This window comes from Hemibagrus wyckioides, linkage group LG03, assembly GCF_019097595.1.
Source record: "Hemibagrus wyckioides isolate EC202008001 linkage group LG03, SWU_Hwy_1.0, whole genome shotgun sequence".
Taxonomy (NCBI): Eukaryota; Metazoa; Chordata; class Actinopteri; order Siluriformes; family Bagridae; genus Hemibagrus; species Hemibagrus wyckioides.
The window spans coordinates 18,205,598-18,228,733 of NC_080712.1; the positions used below are offsets into that span (position 1 = coordinate 18,205,598).

At 38.8% G+C, this 23,136-nt stretch overlaps 1 protein-coding gene across 7 annotated transcripts; it reads left to right on the plus strand.

Annotated features, from left to right (window-relative positions):
- The first annotated feature begins 419 nt into the window (after positions 1–419).
- On the plus strand, positions 420–22,805 carry arhgap22 (Rho GTPase activating protein 22). Of its 7 annotated transcripts, none has more exons than XM_058385537.1 (11): positions 420–717; positions 910–1,020; positions 5,826–6,025; positions 7,999–8,086; positions 16,321–16,449; positions 17,471–17,678; positions 18,365–18,497; positions 18,657–18,730; positions 18,847–18,968; positions 19,811–20,672; positions 21,794–22,805. In XM_058385537.1, exons 1-11 carry the CDS (start codon positions 699–701, stop codon positions 22,014–22,016), a joined length of 2,169 nt encoding a protein of 722 aa, XP_058241520.1. In that variant the 5' UTR covers positions 420–698; the 3' UTR covers positions 22,017–22,805. The 7 variants fall into 7 exon arrangements, with proteins under 7 accessions (XP_058241520.1, XP_058241526.1, XP_058241521.1 ...); XM_058385543.1 differs by having other exon boundaries at positions 422–717; positions 842–1,020; XM_058385544.1 differs by having other exon boundaries at positions 649–805.
- The last annotated feature ends 331 nt before the right edge of the window (positions 22,806–23,136 follow it).

Consider the following 23,136-nt stretch of genomic DNA (forward strand, 5'->3'; position numbering starts at 1 on the left):
ATGGTGCAAAACCAAAAATCATGCTATGTCTGAAGAATGAAATATGTTAATGAGATAGATCAGATGGTAAACACCAGACTGTTGGTGCATATATGTTTGTTTTTCTGTTTGTTTAGATTTTATAAGGTTAGTTTGTGACATTAGTTTGTGGTTGAATGATAGAACTGTGAATGGAAAGCAGACAGGTGACTTTGATGAAGCTGTAAAATGGTCCATTTAGATCGACTGTGCTGTCGTAGGCTAAACAGCCTCTTACTTGTAATTAATGTCCCCGTGCATATATAAAATGTTAGAAGTGAAGAACGGGTGCAACCAATCAACTGCACTGTATAAGGGTTAATGACCACAGGAAACTCAGACCATATAAGGACATAGACAGATGGTGCTGCAGAAGGTTGGGTCAAAAGGGACAGATTCAGTATGGAAGTGATTATGTATGGATATACATGAGATAATGTCATTCTACTTTGTTGTAAAAACCTCTGAATGAATGACATAGAGGGAAAATTTTGTTATTTATACAAAGCTAAGGCATTTTCACTTCTGTGTTAACCAGTCAACACTTCCTGGGAGTAAAGCAGCTTCACAGATTTTGCTTTGTGTGTCAGACGTCACATTCTCATATTTCCTGGTTGTCAGCTTTCCGACCATTTTTATCTGTGCTATCAAGAGTTTGTGTTGTGGGAGATGCTTCTTTAATGCACCTGATTAGAGATAGTAGGTTAAGCACATGGATACATCCTGATCTTTGTGTTATTGAGAATTGCTACTGTGGAATCTGCTCCCTAGTGCTGTTTACATTTTGGTGAAATGCTTGTATTCTCATTTTTTAATGTTCCAGCTTAAAGTAAATGGAGGACTAAATGCAGTGAGTACATGGTGTCATCAGGCTTAACCTTTGGCTTACAGTACCTACATGGAGACTGCAGACATCATGTGAAGTATGTTGTGAAGTTGGACCAGGCTTCCTGATGAAAAGAACAAGGTCTCACCAGGTGCAGAGCACATGGAAGCCTATAGGTAATGACCCACATCTTCCCATATTGTTGAGCCTCAGATGATTATGAAATTAAAAATTACTCTAAATAATTAAGTATATGGTAATATGAGTGAATTCTGTGTCTATATATCAAGCAACTGTATATCATTGATTATCATATATATAAGATAATCATAATCATTTTTAAAGCAGTATTAAAAAGTTTGTTTAATTATGTCAAATTAGCAGATATTTTTCATGATTTATTTGTCAAATACAGATATGATATATAGAGTACAATCTCTTTATAGATTCTAATAGTCAATAAAGAATTACAATAAGGATTAAATTAAATTAAATTAAAATTTTTAAATAAAGGTTAAACAAACCAGTGCACATTATTTGGATTGTCTCAGTTTCATCTTGTCTGTATCATATTCATAATTCTGTTATAATAATTTTTTAGAAAGTAAATATTTCAGAAGTATGTGAAATAGAGTTGGACTGAATAGACTGAGACTACACATTTATTAAAGCTTATGAAAGCCAGTTTTGGTAAATAACATTTCCCCTTGGACCTGTGACTAATGTAGACAGATGACAAATAGAAAAGAAAATGTGTGACAGAAACAGGGAAGTAGGATTGATACACACCCACCCACATACATACACACACACTCATGCCCAGATACCGCAACCACCAACAAATATACACTGTGAAGCCAATTTAGAGGAAGGAAGCAGGAAAATGGCAAAGACCCCTTCTGTTTCTCCTCCGCTGAATTATTGACAGTAATCATCCAGGCATTTAATGGCCAGGCCAGAGTGGAATTCATTTGGGTGGTGGTGGAGATAAATAATTCATCATGGGTAAGGGCAGATCTGAGCGTGTGCAAGAGGTCCCTCTTTTCCAGCTGCCTCTGCATAATGATAGTGGGAGGGGCTCAGGAAATGTGTAGCTCAGAGCAGTGGGCCAGTGGTACATGAGAGAGAGAGAGAGAGAGAGAGAGATAGAGGGATGCTGACTAGAGCTGGAGGATGAGGTGCAACAGGGCGAGGCAGTGTAGGAGAGACTAGTGAAGATCCATCCAAACATGTGGATGGGAGAGCGAACTGCTGTCCAGCGATGAGCACTATGCTGAGCCCCAAGATGAGACAGACGAGGCGAGGTAAGCACTGCACTGCTTCTTTCTGTCCACTCCCATCCCCTCAGCCTCTACACATTGCATTGCCTCCTGCGCTCTCAGCATCCTGTTTCATCTCGTTTCTTATGATGCTCTTGTATGGCTCTGCCTAGATAATACTGCTCTGTTGCTTAGTAACCTGTTTTCATGTATGAAATTGTATGAATATTGACCTAAATGATTTCCTGCTGCATGTCACTTGCCTCATTGAGCAAGTGAAGATTCACGCTCTTTATGAGCTGACGTAAATGTGAAAGCGGCATGACAGAGACAAGTTATGACTTAATGATGCAGAGTGTTATTTCTGACACATGCTACCTATGGCAGTAAGCAGAAGATTTATAATGTCTTGTGATATGTTGATATGGGATGTGTCACTAAAAAGCTCTATGTGTAGTTCTGCTGCAAAGTTTATTAGGATTGTATTGCAGATCCTATTCTTAGTTTCGAGGTACATTATAGTTTGAACACTCAGGCACAGGGGACTTACACATAATAAATCATCACAGCTGAATGTGAACGTTAGCTCCTTCAGGACCACCTCAAGCTGCTCGTATAAGAGTGTTGGTGATTGTACTCGCAGAATGGCTATTACAGTTGGAAATATTGAGATGGACCACATACAGTGACTGGTCCAGTGTGCGTTTGCAGAGTGCATGCTCCTGCGCTGAGCATTTGTCTCTTGAAAGCAGGTTAAAGGCGTGGTGCTTGTCTGTTTCAGCACTAATGCATTCTGGCTGTAAAAAGCTATTTGTGGATTGATCCCCCTGCCTGCTGTGCAACATAATACAGGCGCAGAGAGCTGAACCACACTGCTTTCTTGCTTACCTCTGCCTCTGTCATCCTGCATATGGAACATGTCACGTTTGATGAGTGTTCTGGCTTCACTTGTCATGTTAGACCAGCTCCACCAGCATGTTTTTCTCATGTTGAGCAGAGAACCTAGGCCACATCATTTTTTGCTCTACAGTAATTTATTACAATTGGAGCTCAGCCACTCACTGATAAGCTGTCAGAAAGTGTGTGTGTGTGTGTGTGTTTCTGACTGAAAATCAGCATTTACACATTATTATGTTTACTTATTATTATATAATTATAATTAACTCATGTTGTTATAGCACAGTGAATTTTGCTGGACACATGCTGATAATGAGGCTAATGAGGCACGAGCCTAGCCCCATCTCCAGGTCATGCGTGCAGGCAGCCTGAATTTAATTAATATGTGAAGGGATTACATTACATTGTTTTTCTGAAGAGAGTTATATTTGCATTTCTATGACATAGAACAGCCGAGTTTATTTATTCATTCAGCACTGGTATATTGTTCAGACGGTTTGATTAAGTGCTAGAAAACACATCTGGATGAGTGCCATCACAAATGGAAGATCCACAAATGGATGATAAATTTGAATCTGGAGCCATTCAGTCATTCGATTCACTCACTAGATTCTCTCAGTGTTACTGGGCTATTGGACAGATGCTCTTGCCATTAACTATGTGCTGTTTCAAGTAGCCAGAAAGACATTTATGTACATGCCTGAGATAAGATTTACTGCCTGTCGAATGAATGCTGGACCACCATGTAAGATCTTTACCCTCAGTTTTCCTCCTGAAAATGCATGAGTCAGATGCATTTCCCAGCATGCCCATTCCCTGACAGGAATTTTAGAGACATTTTATTTGCTTTGCTTCAGCATTTTTTGTTACTATGATCATCATGGACCTGAACTGACTATAAAACTTATAATGGATCAGAATTAGCCAGAATGTGTTATCTCTGGTAAGAGGGAACAAGAGCAGAACCAAGCCCAGTGCAACCATGCAGTATTCATTATCATGCTGTTCTTCATGCCAACCTCAAGGTGTCCTCATAAAATGACGAAGAACCAGACTCCAAACCTTTTTTTCCCCACCCCTTTGATAACATCATTCCCTCTGGTGGGCTATTTATGTTTTAGCTGTCTGAATATTACAGGAATTAATTAATTGTTAAATTAATACTTAACATCAAATATTCATGTTATATTAAAGTTGGTGAGAGACAGAAAGGATAGTTTGAGGTCAGACACAAAAATGAATTCCCATAGTCCTAAAATAAGAATTCATAAAATATGCAGAAATCTCATCAGTCTTCCCTTATTTTTAAATCATTTGGCAATGAGCAGACAAGTGGGTTAATGGAAGAAAGTATGATCATGCATCCAGCATCACCAACTGTTAAATCCTTACGCTTTGCTTTTAAATTTGTAGATCCTGGCCTAAAATTTTTATTGTCAACAGTGAGGTTTTTCCTGGCAGTTTCTGCTTTAAGGTGTAAATTATTTTAGAAGTCCATTCCTCCTCCTCCTCCTCCTCCTCCTCCTCCTCTTCTTTGCTCCCCTTGGGCTGAGTAGCCTACACTAACACTGATGAGGCTTCCATTACCCACAGTGATTTAATGAGATTCTGGCAGTGCCTGCTATCCTCCTTCAGATAAATGGACTCAGGGAATGGATTGTACATTATAGCCAGAGACCACAAGACGCAATTGTGACTTTGCAAATAAGATACAATGGGCAAAAGTGCATGGCTGGACCTAAGAGTAGCAGAGCTCGCTTTTTGACTAATGCTGAAAAAGAAACCTGATAGCATTCTGAAGTGTTGATATCCTAGGCCTGTTGCTTCCAGCTGAAGGAGATGAAATGCATGAGGAATTATTTTGTTACCCTCAAGCCTCATGTGAATGATGTAATTTGCCCTTGAACTGGTCAGTTACTTTTGATCATATTACATATGATATCTACACTGATCAGCCATAACATTAAAACCACCTGGCTAATATAGTGTAAGTCTCTCTTGTGCAGCCAAAACAGCTCTGACACATCAAGGCATAGACTCCACAAGATCTCTGAAAGTATGCTGTGGTATCTGGCACCAAGACGTTAGCAGTAGATCCTTTAAGTCCTGTAAGTTGTGAGTTTAGGCCTCCATGGACCAGATTTGTTTGTACAGCACATCCCACAGATTCTTATCCAAGTGAGATCTGGGGAATTTGGAGGCCAAGTCAACACCTTGAACTCTTCGTCATGTTCATTAAACCATTCCTGAATACATTTTGCAGGGAGCATTATCCTGCTGAAAGAGGCCAGTTCACCTGTTCCTTGGACCAATTTTGGTAGATACTAAGCACTGCATATCAGGAACCCCCCATAAGACCTGCTGTTTTGGAGATGCTCTGAACCAGTCATCTAGCACTCTAGACAGATTGTGCCTATATTTCCTGCTTCCAGCACATCAGTTTCAGGAAATGACTGTTGACTTGCTGCCTATTATATTCTCTTCACATATCAGTAGTTTTAATGTTATAATGACTGATCAGTGTATGCATCTTTTTAAGCTGTTATATATGCACAATAGTTGGCTGTTAATAATTAAAGTATGCTTCTCTGACTGAGTTACACTTTATATTAGTCTTTGTTGGAAGACCAATTGTTGCTCTTGGTAATAAAGAACATGCACTGCTGAATATATATAATGTCTAACTATACATTTCTTTTAAACAATGCATTATGCAGAAATAAACAACATGTGGGAGTCTCTGAGAGTTTTTAATTAATGTCAATAAACAAGAGGAGACTTCTGAATGGTTATAATTTTTGTCACGCGCATATGTGTACATGCAGCCAGGTCTAAGAGCATGGTGATGGGGGAACTGACCCGGGCATCGAGTCGGCCGTCCTCCCCTAGCCTCCAGGAAAAAGCACTGAAGACTGGCTGGCTAAAGAAACAGCGCAGCATAATGAAGAACTGGCAGCTGCGCTGGTTTGTGCTGAAAACTGACCAACTTTACTTCTACAAAGATGAAGAGGAAACCAAGCCTCAGGTATTTTCAAAACACAACACTTATTATCCACCCATGACCCGAGAGCACATGTAAATGTTACTGTACTGCACATGCTGTTTGGCAAGACTATTGAAAAGGCTTTTATTTTAGTATACTTGTATTTTAGTAGTAAAAAAAGTTTATTTATTAAAAAAATATGTATCCAGTGTAAAATATCCACCATTTTATGGTGCCATGGCCAATTATGTTGCTCAGAAATTCCCTTGGTCTATGCTAGAATCGTGAATATGTATTACCATATGTTACTTAAGGAAGTGTGCTGACCTCTTACTTCACTTACATTTGTGGTCAGTAGCGTTGACCTAGAAAATCAATATGTTTCTCAGTAATACTTTACTAAAAGGTCCACAAATAAACACATATTAAATTTTGACTAATGCTTTGATAATGAAGAATAAATCCATGTACCAACGGGCTTTAAAATGACGCAACAGAAGGGTTTGCCCTATAGTAGCACGTTCCTCTGAGTGTGTTCAGCTGTCCTGTGACCGTGAACATTAGCAGTTTGTAAAGATACAGTAGCTGGCTTTGTTTTGAAGGAAACACCCTCCTCAGTTTGTAGCTTTTGTATGTTAGGGGTGAGCTAGTTAGTGGGTAGGAAGTGGGAGGAAAATGAAGTAAAAAAAGAAAAGATAAGGAACAGTGAAGTGGATATTAGCAGCCAAATGAATCGTATATGAATAATATTGATTATAATTAAGCACTGATATTTTGTTAACATATTCTGTTAATACTTCATATGAAATTGTTAATTAAGGATTTACATTATGTATAGGGTGTGTTTGCAGGTCAACTAATATAAACATATAACCATCTTAAGAACATGTCTTAGGTAGGTTTAAACATGTGATCATTACAAAAGTATTAATTAAGTACTATTATTTCCCTTATCATAAAATGTTTCCTGTGTAAAATACCCCATGTAGAATATAGAGAAGAGCCTGACCCTTTTGTGAAGGATTATATATTTATATACTTTCCACCATTGTTATAATAGTGTGTTTCCTCACATCGTCTATTAGTTATTTTCAGTTCTAAGGTAATGGCTGGATTGAAGGGGTCATGATATTATAGCACACAATGAGCCTCCTTTACTTAGGCTGTTTTATCAGGTCCATTAGATAAAATACATTTTGAAAAAACTGGACGTTGGGGGCATGACCACATCTCACACCACATTGCTTGAGTAGCCACTCACTCACACCCTTGACCTGAAAAGCTAATTTGATAACAGCCTGTGCTGCTGCTCATAAGCCTCATAAGTCACACACTGCTTAGCAGATGTAGAGCAGATGACCTTTGAACTGTAGAAGTAGTGCAGGCTAAGGTGGTGACAGGATATCTCGGTATAAAAGAAAGGACGGTATGTCTTCAAATTCTTGCTTCTTTTTTAATGAAAGTCTCATGTGCCATCTCACTATAACCAAATCCAATTTCTGCTGTGGAAAAGTGCCCAGCACAGTTAAATGGATTAATTGGTATTTCAGCCTTATCAATGCATAAATGCTGATATTTTAACTTAACCGTGTCTGGGTAGTAAAAAGGCCAATGTCGCTTAGTAAGCAGTTTCTGTTGCACTGTTCTATAGCTATTGAATTGACTATGTGAGGTTTAAATCCTTAGGATAAGGTTCAGAGCTAGAGGTGCATAATTTATAATGGGAAAGTGCTATAATTGTGCATGTCTCAGCAAATACAGCATAAAATAGCTTCTTGCATATAACACAGCAAGCTCTGCTCCCTCGGCATTTTATCAGGACATTTATGTCATAGGTACATCGCTCTTTTAGTAATTACCAACAGAATCAATTTAAAATGTCTTCACAGAGCGCTAATCTATAATAATCACCAAGAAATAGCTATTAATTCCGCCAATACTGGAAGAGAAATTGTGTGTGTGTGTGCATTTTATCCTTGAACTGGCCTATATCTTGTTTTCTTGGTTTTGTCCAGGGCTGCATCCCATTACACGGCTGCCAAGTGAACGAGCTAAGTGCCAATCCTGATGAGCCTGGGCGGCATCTTTTTGAGATAGTTCCAGGTGAGTTGGAGCGAAGCAATCTGGTTGCTTAAGTAATGCTGTTTGAAGTGCTCGTGTGATCGCCCTCGAGTTCACCTTTAATAGAAGCAGGAAAGAATCTGAGCTCCCAGTAAGGGCAGTGTACTGAAAAGGCTCGGATTATTGCAGCAGATGATAGACTGCTTCCTCATTAATGCTTTAGTCACTATTCAGCACATGGTTTCCTTTAGCAGGAAGGCTACCTGAAGAACATCTGTGACAACTAAAGACTCTCCTGTGTAAATCTGACAGCCATCAGTCACTTAGAACTGATTACACTGCTTTGTAAGCGTAGCATATAATGCCCTCTGTGCAAGACCTTCACTATTTTGCGGACTTATCTAACATGCTGTATTATCAGCTATTTTGTATCTCACTGAACATACCAGCTCGAGAGAAAAAAACGAGAAAAACCTCTAAAGTCAACAATTCCCAACCCTCCTCCCCCTGTCTGTGCTCCAGCTACAGGTGCACACCAGTACTTTCCCATGAAAATCACATCTGCTGACACAGATTCTGTTTATGTCTCCTGGGAACCACCACACACTTTGATTAATCTGTTTCACACAATATGCAATGTTATGAAACCATTATAATCTGTGTGATCATCTTTGGTAATTGGTAGTTTGCTATTGCAGGGATCAGTCAGTATTATAGGCCTGTCCTCACTTCACTGTTGTTAGTGGGCTAGTCTGAGTTTTGATAACGAACTGAAAATATTATGTAATGCAGGAAGTTCTAAGGAAAATTCATGATCAACTCAAAATAATGATGTGGATTCTTTGTTAACAAATACAGTCATTCTAATTTAGTCACTACACTATATATAACTGCTATGTCATTAGTCTGTCATTTCATCAGGTCTGAACTGGTCACAGTGCATTCAAATTATGTAGATTGCATAGTCACTTGCCACACTTTGTTGGAACATGTAGTGCTTTGCCTGTTTATTGGGATACTTTTTTGCAGTGCCTAGCAACATGTGGATTGATGTAAAGTGCTCCTCCTTTTTGTCGTAACTAGCTGATGAGGGAATTCTTTCATTTACACCAAGTAAATATCGCAAGCTGGCGCTATATCCATCCGACTGCAGGGTCAAAAACGGCTGCTGCTGAAGGGCACATGTGGCCACACTTCTTACAATGTTCTTAGTTTTGGCTAAATTTACAGCGTTCCTATATGATCTTGTATGCAAGTCAGTCTTTATACCTAACAACAATGACAAAGCAAGTATGATGCTTGACTGAAGTCAGAGATTAAATGACATTAATAGGATAACACCTTGTACACAGTGGATGTAGACAGTTTGCACAGCCCTGTCAAAATGGCAGGTTTTTTATGTAAAAAATAAAACCGAGATTAATCATGTTAGATTGTTTTCTAACTTTAACGTGACTAAATTCTGTGTATTCAAAATTCAACTGAATCATGTTGAATCAGTGTAGTGATTAACAGCAAATAAAGATTTTTCTATAGGACATCATCTTGCCATGGGCTGCAAAGAGCTTACAAAGCATTTAGAGGATCTCACAGTTGATTGTTGTTTTTCCAAAATATTAGATATACCATGAAGTCCATCAAGTGGAGAAAACAGAGCATGATAGTGCCTTTTTCCAACAACAAGGCATCCCTTCATAACTGACAAAAGAATATGAAAAACACTTATCAGGGAGGCCTTCAGCAACAATTAAGGTGCTGCAGGAACATCTGGTCATTCCCTGCATGCGATAACAATCTCTTATTCTTAATGTCTGTGCTATGTGGTAGGTTAACACAAAAAAACATCGAAGCTTGCCCAAATTTAGCCAAAATGTGTTAAATGGGATGAGACCATGGTGAACCTTTTGGTACAACATTCTAATAGACTTGTTTGGCAGATAACTAGACAGCTTATCATCTAAAGAGTATCATGCAGAAAGGCATGGTGGTGGCAGCATCATGCTTGGGTTCTGCTTCTCTTCAGCTGAGACTGGGTCTTTGATCGTGTTAGAAGGAATTATGGATTGCTTCAAATACCAATCTGTTTTGCCACAGAACCTGCAGGCCTCAATGAAGAAACATTTTCAGCATGATAAAGACCCAAGGCACAAATCCAAGTCAACAAAATAATGGCTTCAAGAAGAAGATGATCGATGTTTTGGAGTGGACCAGTCAGAGTTTTGATCTAAAACCTGCTGGGAACCAGTGGAATTACTTGAAAAGGGCTGTGCACAGAAGGTCCCCTCACAATTTAATAGATCTGCAGCATTTTAGGAAGAATTGAGTAAATTGGCCAAATCAGTACTCCATTATAGACTTTTAGCCAAAAAGTTGCTGTGATGTATTACAAGCAAAAGGTGCTTTGGCAAAGTATTAGTTAAATGCTTTGAACACTTCTGCAGCCATGTTATTGTTTTCTCTCCTTTTTTTCTCACCCTTAAAAAATTTCTACTTGTTTTTCAGTTGAATTTTGTTAGTTGCTATATCAGGTGAAAAAAGATCTGGCATGATTTATCTTGGTTTCATTTTTTTTTTCTTTTAATCTCAAAAATCTGTCATTTTAACAGTTGTGTGTGTAGAATTTTTGTATCAGTTGTATAAATAATTAAAAGGAAAACCTATTGATGTGAATTATTTCAACTATTTATTCCATGAATCTTTAAATCAATAAATGGGTACTGTCTACCTGCAAGGTTGATTTGCAGTGCAGACAAACACAAAAAGCTATTGAGTGGCATCAGAGTGTAAAATAATTTCAAAGTGATGTAGAATGTTGACCCTTTTATTTTAGGGGATTTTTTTTTTGTCATGTGGGAAATAACCAGCCACTGTGCTCTGTGATGCAGTGGCTGGTGTATTGTAGGGAACATCCACTTCTTGGTGGTCTTACATCCTGGATTATCTGAGGCCAGATGAACACTCCAATAAAGCAGAATAAAATGTTTTGTGTGGTGGGTAAATGTGTTTTACCTTTAGATGCACTTATAATAAAATAAGAGGTTTAACTAAAATGAACAAGGCAGTTGCACTTTGTCTTGCAGTATCTATAAGGGAAAGCTTTAAATTATCTTAAAATCTTAAAATCTTAGCTGTGACATTTTTGTAATTTGATCTTTTGACTAGATTCAGGCATTTTCAAAGGAAATATGTTGCTTTTTTTGCACAATTGCCTCATGTTTAAATGTCCTTAAATGTCCAGCTCTTTTCGTTCTTTTCACATGCACTAGATGTCAGACAGTCAAACAATGGCTCCATTAATGCCTGATCTTGACACAAAAGCAGGAGCAGTGAGTGGAGTGAGGCTGCACAGTGGAGGTCTGAACTGAGCATGTGCTTGTGGCTGATGGTCATTTGGGGAAGACTCATGTCAGGACTGCAGTACATTACTAATGTACAGTAAGATCAGATAACATCAACCCCCCGAACTCACTCTTCCCACACACACACACACACACCCAGGTCCAGTACTGTGTAATCAAAGCATCTGTGTAACACATAATCACCATGTGGTCTCCGAAAGTATCTTCAAAGAGATGTGTGCTTAATTAATAAGCCGTTTAGTTTAATAGGGGAAATAAGATCTGGGCGACATGCAGAGATATGTGCATCAGGCTTGCAGAAATATCAACCCTCTCCCATGTAAAATGACTTCTACACGCACACACACACACACACACACACACATACACATACACACATAGATTGATTAGCTCTTTCTGTTTGTGTTTGGGGGTGGGGGGGCGGTGTTTGCAGTGTTTGGCAAAGATGTGCTTGGTGGTGGCGTGTCTCATGAGGGTGAGTGAGGGCAAGCCAGAGCTCCACTCCCAGTCTGGAGGGGCTGTGTGTGTGTGGTGGTGGTGTGTGTGTGTGTATGTGTGTATGTGTGCGTGTGGGTGTGCATGTATGGCTTTGAGTCTGTGTCTGCCAGAGCGAAGTGCCGGCAAAAAGAAGAAGAAGAGGAGGGGAAAAAAGAACAGAAATACTTTTCTGAATGAATGAATGAAGCAAATGAAGGACTTGTTTTTCAGGTTTCTGGCCGTAATGCTACTTCTTTGGTTCTTTTTTGGCACACTTTCTCTCTTTCTCTCTCTTTCTCATTCTTCCACTCGTGCACTTAAGTGCCCCTGGCACATACCTGTGTAAAGGATTCACCTTCCGGGAGGGCCATGGGTGGAACTGACATGGCATTTGTGTAGCTGAGCCCTCAGCAGCTGCTGTGTGCCAACATGGGGCTCAGCTGCTGCAGAGTGCAGGAGCACCACGCTGCTCAGCTTAAGGGTAAGCTTTACTCAAACTTCTCACTCAGGATCTCCATCCCATGTCTTTATACTCCGGAAGAGGAGACTACGACAGTGGACATGGTTGCTCTTTGGGAATACTGCCAGTACTTTTGTTGGGATTTATAGGAGTAGTTGGAGCTTCATTCATTTTGCTGAGTTTTAAAAAGAGCTGCTGGTGGTAAAGACTAGAACATCTGGACTGGGAAATGCACAAAAAAGGATCCAGGAAGCTGTGGCTTCACTCGTGAGCTATTTTTATAAGTATTTTTTGGAAGGCTTTGTAAGAAGCATAAGGGCTGCTGGTGAGACAGTCTTGCATGAATGTGTCTCTGTAATTTGACATGAAGTGTGCTGAAAGGTGTTCTGCTGATCTCTGATCTGACACTACTATTTTAACCCTTTACTTTCCCAGCTATTATGGATAGTTTTTAGAGTATATGTAACTTTTTGTGAGTTTTCTGATACACAAAACTGCTATTTTCTGTGATGTGGCTCTGTTTCTAATACAGACCAAACCTTGCCTGCACAAATATGTTTCATGTAGAAACATTCAAAATAGCTGTAAAATAGAGTCAGTGGGTTTACGATGTTCTCAGTAACATCAACCAAGGCTTAAACAGTGCCTCAAGCCATTGTATGTGGGTGGAAACAAAGTGGAAGTAAATAAATAATTGCCATGCAGGGGATATACAGTAGGAGAGTTATGGCAGTTTCCCACAGTCTCTTTGTAAATTTTATCAAAGCTCCGCATGGTAATCTAACAGTCTGGATGCAGAAATGGAGCACTGCTGAGTTTGCACTTTTTTTGTCTGGATATTTGATAGCCACCGTGAAAAGGGGAAGCCTCTGAGATCAGAGCAGCAAAAAAAAAAATTCAGGAAGACCACTGGCTATATAAAGACTGTAAAAATAGAAGAGCAAAGGTCAATGGTGATTTCCAAACTTTTTCCAGTAAGCTTTGCATGTGCAAGATTTCATTTTTGATCTTGATCTTTAATATATCAGCTCCCAAGCCCAAAGCCCTATAATGCCTGTTAGTGATTTCCTGTTTTTCCTGATGGATTTAAAAACATTTTTTTTTTCTGACTGATGTTTATTGGCAGCAGTGCTGTCTGATATGTGAGCCTTGCTACTTGCTGTTAGTGATGCAGTGATATCTGAGTTCAGCATCATTTCTGAGTGCAACTGAAAGGAGAGTATTGATTGATTGCACACACTCTGGCAGCCTTCACTCGCAGATGTAAATCTCACCATACCATTATTTTGTTTTGATCTGTATTTGGAAAAAAAATCTGTTTTTTCCAGTATGTATGTGAGAATGAGTTTAGTGATCAATTTTGGATATTATATGGATGAGCTTATGAAATTGTTGTGGAAGCAATAGGAAGTCTGGAGAGAGAGAGAGAGAGAGAGAGAGAGAGAGAGAGAGAGAATGAGAGAGAGAGAGAGAGAGAGAGAGAGAGAATGAGAGAGAGAGAGAGAGAGAGAGGCCTCTCCAGCATAGATCAGTATACATTTGCAGGGAGGAGGAGACAATCAGGCCATAAAGCAGTAGCTCACAGAGACAACAAGGATACAGAGCACAAATGTCTGTTACTGCATATTCTAGTCCTCCAGGAAAGAGTGCAGAGATCTCTTTTATTGTAACATGTGATCACAGCTCTTCAACACATCAAACACATTGCTTTCTACAGACAATATCTACAAAAATCTCTCAGCTTTGATTCATTTCAAGGTTTAGTTTAAAGCATTTAGTGCCTTTGAGGAGAGAAGCGTGATTGTTGATTTTATTAAAATCACTCCCTTTCAAATTACTGGTTTGATCTAGACTCCAATTTCTCATCTTTTCCAGAGTGTGGGGAGGGAAAGGCAGAATTTCACCTCATCAAAAGCTTGCGTGTCTTTGGTGAATTGCATCCAAGTTTTTTTTTTTTTTTTTTAATTCTAAGCCTGAGGGGCCAGAATGCTGGATCTCCACTCTTACTGCTGGTCAAAAAAGCCCTCTGCTTTAGGGCAGTCTGTCTTTTTATGTCGTGTGTGTGTGTGTGTGTGTGTGAGAGTGGACATCTGGGTGCTGCTGATTAAACCTTATTATAAATACTTTCTTACTGTAACTCACACTTTGTAGAATCTTTTATTAAGAATACAACATATGTGTAGTCTGATGAAATATGATATAAGTGCTAATGGCCAACATGGAATTATAAAGTTTGTTGAATTATCAAATTATATGTAGTAGTGTGTTAAGCATTGTGAGGATGCCATTCTCATTATATGAGACATTTTAAAGCAGCGTAGTGTAAATTTGGCTCCGATCCAGAGAACAAACCATGTGCAGATTTGTTTTTGTGCCTACAATATTAAATGGTGGCCATTAAGCTCTGACACTGTTTAGTGCTTACAGTCCTCTGGAATGTTAACAATGCACATCACAGCTTGGGCCTCCCTCTTATAAACAGTCCACCACCATGACCTTCCGTCACAAGGGGAAAAAAAATGCTAGCCTTCATAGTAAAAGCATTGTCCACTGAGGACACATTGCATGGGCTAGTGTTGAGCTGCACACATTAAAGCATGGCCATGTGAAACTCTGGGATATCAGCACTGTTGTGGTGCACAGATATGGAGGCTGCTTTTTTCTCAGGGGAGTCGAGAATGATAAAGCCAAGGAGTTGAGAATATGTGAGGTCAGCCGGTTTATGGTGGATGGGGAGAGTGTTGACCCAGATGGGCAGTGTTCATGACCATGCATCAACACCCGCAGCAAACTGCACAAATGACAAGTATATTAATGCACTGCATCATTCTTGTGACTTCAAATGAAAGAAATGACCCAGATTTGTACCAAAACCACATACAATGTCTCCATTTGCTATGGCCTTTAAAAAGCAAATCAATAATGATCTGAGTGTTTTCAAATATATTTCTAGTCTTCTTTTTTTCAGCATTAAGGTTTTTTCGCTTCTTCTTTTTTTTTTAGTAGACAAACAGGATGAGAGTCTATGTATCCTTCAAACAGTTTTTTGGAGTTGATTCTATATTTCAAATCAAGCTTGTTACATCTTTTCTAAACTATGGATCTACCCTGAAAAAGTGCTATGGGACTGTGTGCTTCTGCTGAAAGACAATGTTACTGCACCTCACTCCTTTCAGTAAGCTCTAAAGACAGAGCAAAGATAGAATGCAGCCTCTTTAGGGAGTAGTCTGGATGTCAGCTTGCACAGCTCTTTTATAAACTGACATGAACCAAACCTCTTGCCCTATAAGCAGGCACCTATAGCAGATAATAGAATCAGCCATCCACAAAACCTGAACTTATCATAAAACCTAATCTGATAGTACCATAAAAAACTGATCTGAACTTATCGAAGACCTGACATGAACTTATCATAAAAAAGAAACCATAAAACTTGACATGAACATACCAAAAGCCCGACCTGAACTTGCCAAAAACCTGACCTGAACTAACTGACAACCAGACCAGAGCTTATCACAACACCTGACCTGAACTTAATATAATGCCTAAATAATTGTGGAGAGAAGTGCAGGATAAAACTCCCTTTACTTTGATTCCATCTAGTGGTTAATAATTAAATTACAACTAAATTAAAAGTGGGTCAAACATCCAATATTATCAATGTCTAGGTTTGACACCAGGTACAGACTGAAATCAGTGTCTGTTGTAATGTTGCTATTTGAGTAAAGTGTAAATGAATTTGTTGGCTTGTTATGTTGAACATCTTTCTGCTACTGACTCAAAATCCTGATTCTTATGCTTCACAAATGTCAATACAATTGATGTTGTTACAAAAATGTTAAAACGATTTGTTTTATAATCACCTCGTAAAAGACACAGTATCTGGTATTGATTTAATAATTAATAACATAAAGATTTTTTTTGCTTCCTCTCTCTCTCTTTCTCTCTCTCTCTCTCTTTCTCTCTCTCTCTCTCTGTAGGTGGTACAGGAGAAAAAGACCGATCAGCTCCTAGCCATGATGCCATCCTGCTTATGGCAAACTCCCAAAATGACATGGAGGACTGGGTGAAAGCCATCAGACGGGTCATCTGGGCACCTTTTGGCGGAGGTAGCACATTCAATATTTTAGTCAAAGAGGGGAAAATACATCAGGCACTCTTTTTTCTAACTAACACACACAAATAGCAAGTAAACACACAAAGCCTGCTGCCAAAATGACTCTATTTTTAGGCATTATGTTACAAGCCTGATGCTTGTGGTGTTATTTTATACTTCCTTTACAAATGAAAGTATCCAAGAACTTTATTTCCCTCCCTTTTTGACAGTCAATAACCTGGCACATGCCAGACATGTGCACTGTGGATTCCACAGGGAAGTGCTTATACTAAAAACAGCACTTATCACTATCTGTGTTAATCCTTTTAATCCTCTATCTTAGACGAGCACTTACAAGTGTTCCATTATAAAAAGCATCCTATTAAGATATACTTACTATGGCTTCATACACGCATGGCTCAACAGTCTTTGTGACTTTTTTAGGATAAGTGTGTGATTTCACTTTCTGCATTAGGCCATTATTTGATTTATAGATTACAATTCTATTGATTAATAGACCTTTATTTGCATACCTTATTAAAAATAGAGTCATCACCTTTTAGAGACTATTTATATAGCTGACAGACTTACCACAAAAATAGCTATTTGCACTAGCTGGACCAATCACAGGTAAGAGGATACCTGTCCAAGTGCCTGTGGTTCGTTTTCCCTTAAAACTCCACTATCTTTTAGCTTAGATTACAGCTCCTAAACAGGATGGCAGAACAAATGCTCCACTGTGGATTAATTAGACATCCATATCATATAGTTCCTTTGCAAGGGCTTATAGGAATTTTGTGAGTGATACTGACATCTGAATAGACCTATAATATATCTAATGACTGAGGATAGTCAGCTGCTGTGTAGCTCTTGTCTGTTCACACACCCTGAGCTGTGTATGCATCACAGTTGCAGAGGTAATCAGTGCTAAATCTTAAATGCAACTATTAACTATTTGTGTGGTGATAGATGTATGTTCTGGGGGTTAGGTGTCCTTTTTAAATGTCATCCTATGTTTCTGTATGTTGTGAAAGGGATCTTTGGACAGCATCTTGAGGATACGGTGCAATACGAGCGAAAGTTTGGGACGCGACTGGCACCTCTGCTGGTGGAGCAGTGTGTGGACTTCATACGAGAGCAAGGTCTGAAAGAAGAGGGTCTCTTCCGCATGCCAGGACAGGCAAACTTAGTCAAAGAGCTCCAGGATGCTTTTGACTGTGGTGGCAAACCTCAGTTTGACAGGTAGGATAAGAAACTGTTAAAGATGTACAATTCAAATCTAAATATATAATATACAATCATTCGTTGAACTTAATATTACTCTGTGCAACATTTCACATTTAACTGGCTTATTGGAAAGAGTCCACAGAATTGGTTTCCATGTTATAAGAGTGAACTACTCAATAATAAATGATGAGACTACTCAAAAGTATATAGTATACAGTATTTAATAAAAATCTTCTGGTTGCTGTGTCTTAAGAATGGTAAAATGAGGAACAATAGAAGGGCTTAAAGAAAGGAGAAAACTGCAGCTAAATCCAGGTCTTACCTCATAACACACACACCACAAATTTCCCCTTTCAAATAAATTCTGTACAGCTGTTTCTAAATTTTTAACTTCTAAAAAAGAAACATGCAAGCATCTGCATTTGATCCACACAACCGTTTTTATCCCTTCCACTATGAAATCATTGGCTCAGCACACAAATAGTTCCTAAAGAGCAAATTTCTCATATGATAGGGAGAGGATTCATATCTGCTCAATGCAGAATCTCCACTGGTGTACCACAACTTGTTGACTAAGTGTTATTTTAATAATTCCACACTGGAAGCATTTTATGGCAGCAGAATTTCAGTACTGGACATTTGTATGTGCTGTATAACAGCTGTAGTTGGTAGCCTACACAGACATTTATAATGTTTTGCAGTAATACTGATGTTCACACGGTGGCATCTCTGCTGAAGCTGTACCTCAGGGAGCTGCCTGAACCCGTCATCCCCTTCAACAAATATGAGGACTTCCTCACCTGTGCCCAGCTACTGCTCAAAGACGAGGAAGTGGTGAGAAGTATTGTTATCAGATTACCGTTGTCCATCTAACACTGTCATTTATTTCAGTTTAAGAATGTTATATACATTACGAACAAAGCAGAGCTCAGAGAGAGCATTACTTTTCAACCATGAGTGTAATTCTAATGTGCCTTTATATTTCTGTTAAAGGGCCTCAGTGAGCTGACAAAGCAGGTGAACACTCTTCCTCAAGCCAATTACAATTTGCTGAAGTACATTTGCAAGTAAGTCAGCAAAGCTAGGCAAATAACTACAGTTACAGTCTACAAATATATTAATAAGCGTATATGAATGTTACACGACCTTTTAAGCCCTGCAGTATTTTCATGCTATATTTTAGATTCTTGGATGAAGTCCAGTCTCACGCTAACGAAAATAAAATGAGTGTTCAGAACCTTGCAACAGTATTTGGACCAAATATCCTCAGAGCAAAAATAGAGGATCCTGTTTCAATGATGGAGGGTAAGACACACATTTTGGTCACTTTTACTGGAGAGTATGCCAGAATGGAGGAGCCAGAATAATTCATATGTAATAGTATATTAAGTACTGTAAGCTTAATAAATAGGAAAAGAAAAACAGGACACAGTTATTGACTAGAGGCATTCAATTTAGCTAAGCTTGGAAATGGAACTAAAGGCCCAGTTGGGAAATAATACAGTTACTTGTTTTGGCAGTTTATTAATGATGAATGTGTTATGTCAGGAATAAAACATTAATTACAGGAAAATAATCAGCATCACTGTGGTGTGATGCAGCCTGCCTTGATCTGGTTAATTTCAGACAATTGTTTACCTTCTATGCCACAGCAATTTGGTAATCAATACAACGTTTTAAATGATTACAGAATGACATGTAACACTTTTAATCCATTTATAGAAACATTTAATGTGGGACATCTATTTTTTAAAAAATCTAGTTCTATTATACTGTTTATATTATTCCATTTATCTTATAGCATTCTCTCACCAGCCCAAAGTGTGCAAAGTCATCTTTACTGCAAACTTTCCCATGTCACAAATCTTGTCATGTCAGAAAACAGTGTTGCCTCTGATACAAACCATTGACATTGGAGAATTCTTCCAACAATGCTGAATGAAAGGCCTCTTACAGAAAATCTCACCATATCAACAATTGTACAGTTGTTTTGGAAGTGGAGTGTCCAGCAGTGTTTCTATAGAAATATAGTAATTGCCTGAACTCACAAAGTAAAGTAAAGTACAGATGGAATGTCACTGCATTAGAAGCAACAAATGTAAGATAAGATGAAATACTGAAAAGCTAGCATGCTGTGTGTGTTTCAGGAACCTCTCAGGTGCAGCACCTCATGACAGTGCTGATCAGCGAGCATGAAAGACTATATGGAGGCACGGAGGTTGAGACGTCCACAAAGCAGAGCCAGACATCTGCTCAGGGCCAGCGTGGCATGGTGGCTTGGGGTTCAGAGGAGGATATACAGCACTGTCCCTCTTCTAGCCAGATCTCTAGTTTTCCTGACCATATGGGTGGCAGTGCCACATCTCTGGATATAAACACGGGCATGGCCAATAATGCAAAGCAGGCACCTCAGGGAAAAGCTGGGCTGCTGATCAGCCCAAGCAAACAGGCCAAATCTCTCCCTTCCTGGAAATACTCTTTTAAAAGCAGCAGCACACGGGCTCAGCTGCCTAAAATCGGAGGCTCATCTGTGGACGTATCGAACAGTGGGAACTGGCTGATGAATGGCCTGTCATCTCTGAGAAGCCATCGGCGCACATCTTCTGGAGAGCGCGTGGGAAAGGATTCAGTGATGTCTCATCGCCTTTCCACCTACGACAACGTAACTGCATCCAGTGTGAGTGTGCCCAGTGTGGCCAGCTCTCCCTGGTCCACTTCCTCCTGTGAGATATCAGTAGTGAACTCGGTGAGCAGCGAGACTTCTGCACTGAGCTCGGACAAGGATAAATGGATAGAGACAAGGGTGGAGGAGAAAGATATCACAGAAAGTAGTGAAGCACTGGAATTGTGTGTAAGCAGCACAGGATGCAGTGAGTATGGGAACGTGGACAGTAACGTGGATGAATCAACAGACCCTGATGATAACTCACAAACTCTTACCAGCCTTATAACTGATCTGAAGGATGAGCTAAAGAAACAAAAAATTAATTATGAAGCTAGAATACGGAGGTAAGTAGGAATGGTTCGATTTTTATTCACTTATTCAAAAAGTAGCTCAATAAAAATACTTCAGTATAAAAAGACACTGACATTGAGTTTAATCTCAATTAATATAGTCTTAAACATATTACGGAACCCAAATAAATAAATAAATAAATAAATAAATAAATAAATAAATAAATAAATAAGAGGATAGCCAAGATTAGGTTACTCTTCATAGGTGCTTCTACATTCAGACACACAGTGCCTTAAGCGTAAGTATTTACCCCCCTTGAAGTTTAAGCCTATGGTGTTACAACCTGATACTGAAAAGGACTTAAATATTATATAGGTAGGAGGGGAAAAATCAATCTAGTTAACAATATTATTACTCAAATAAAAAAAAGGAACATAGGTGAATGTATAAGTATTTACATAACCATCATTCTGATGTCACAAAGTTGCAAGCACACCATTGGAAATAATGTATTTGTATGCTGTAGCAATACAATTTCCCTTGATTGGCACTAAAACACTGGAACCAAACGTGTTCATGACAATGACAATGCCACTGTGCGCAAAGGAGGCCTGGCACTCAGTGGCTGTTCCGGTTTATCCCAAAGGTGTTCTACATGGTTGAGGCCAGGCCTCCATAAACACAAGGTATGCCAAAGGGGCGTAAAAGAATTTGAGTGGCCTGCACTGAGCCCTGACATCAACCCCACTGAACACTTTTTCATATAGTGCATCATTCCAATTAAGTCCAAACTGTATAAAAGGTCTAGGGGGGTGGGGGTGGTTTGTGAATACTTACTTATGTCCATACTTTCAATACCACAGAAAATCTTTCTTTAATGTTTCTTGCTTCCTAATGTGGTTCTACTATGAACCTTTCTTGAAAGAAGATCTCCCTGTTGTACAGATCTGAATAAAATCTTTAAGGGTTCCTTCAGAAATCCAAACACAGATCTTTTCTAAGAGCTTAGGTTTGGTAGAATCCATGTTTTTAAAGTTTCTTTTTAACCGGTTACATTTTGTAGATTCTATTCTTTTTAGAATACAGTGATGCCCTGCATGTCAAGAAATATAATGAATGAATGCATGCTTGTATGATTTTAAGACTTCCCTTCCTTCCTTTTTTTTTTTAACAGGCTGGAAGAGAACAGCGCATTGCTGACTCAGCAGGTTGACAGGTTAGAGGAGGAATTAGACCAGGAGAGGAAGAAGTACAGAATGTTGGAAATTAAACTGCGGAACTCAGAGCGAGCCCGTGAGGATGCGGAGAACCGGAACCGACTACTGCAGGGCGAGATGGAGGAGTTTTTCTCCACTTTAGGAGATCTAACAATGGGGACAAGGACAAACAAAATGTGACACTTAACACTAGATGCAATTTTAAATCTCTTTACTCATGTATCATGGGTATTCTAAGGCAACTTCAAGATGTTTCATTGTAGCAAAATTGATCAACTCACATCTATTAGTAGCAAATCTCTCTTCCCCCTCAAACTTCAGCTTGATGTTTTAGGATACGTTTCATTATTATTATTATTATTATTATTATTATTATTATTATTATTATTATTATTTCCATCACTGGCGTCTCAGTCACTTCACTTCCAGTATGCACAGATGATACCAAAGCATGATATCACTGATTGTTTGCAGTTGATGTAATTATGGTTGCCTACTCCCAATGCTTTTCATAAAACAGATTATTTCCATGATAGTGCCTTTTGTGTTGATGCATGGTATTGGGACATTACAGCATAACCACAGATGAAGCATTACATATCATCTCATAGCTCCATATTTTGTAAATCTTTTACACGATTGTTATTTTAAATTTATGACCACAAAGTATCTAGGGCTGTCCAGTCTTTAAAAAATAGATGGCAAATGGTTACTGGTTTAGTCGATGACTGTTACACGTCCCACCTCATTTAGCAATTCCCTTTATCTGAAAGTGATATGCAGTTTGCTAAAAAGGCAAAGGCACATTTGAGAAGAATGGTGGCAAGGCTAACAAATAAACTCTAGTTAATAGTTTGTATATTTATTCCTTTTTTTTTTTTTTTTTTAAATCAATTTAACATCAAGGTTGTCACAGTTAAGAGGATTATTGCTGTATAATTTATTTCTCAAGTGTTTCTGAAAAAACACACCGAATAAACATGCTGTTTTTTGCTAAATGGCAGAAATGACTATGAATGACTTGTATAGTTAAAATGTTATTGTGCTTTCCCGTCATGAGAGTGCCAAAATCGCGGTTGTACTGTTTTCATATCATCAGTTATTTGACATTATGATTGAAAGCAAAGGAAACCATAATAAAGATATCACCACAGGCAACAATGTCACAGATGTGCCCAAAGATTTGACCTTTATCAGATTTGACCAAATTTCCACTTAGGAATGTCAGCTAACTTGAAAGAACTGCAAAAATATACATTAGTACTGTAGTACTGTATGTAATACAATTATAATTTGTCCA

Excerpts from the sequence above, each read along its gene's own strand:
- arhgap22 (XM_058385537.1), top strand. Across the intron at positions 1,021-5,825 it reads GAGCACATGGAAGCCTATAG|CCAGGTCTAAGAGCATGGTG; the intron begins GTAATGACCCAC and ends GTGTACATGCAG. Across the intron at positions 17,679-18,364 it reads GGCAAACCTCAGTTTGACAG|TAATACTGATGTTCACACGG; the intron begins GTAGGATAAGAA and ends AATGTTTTGCAG.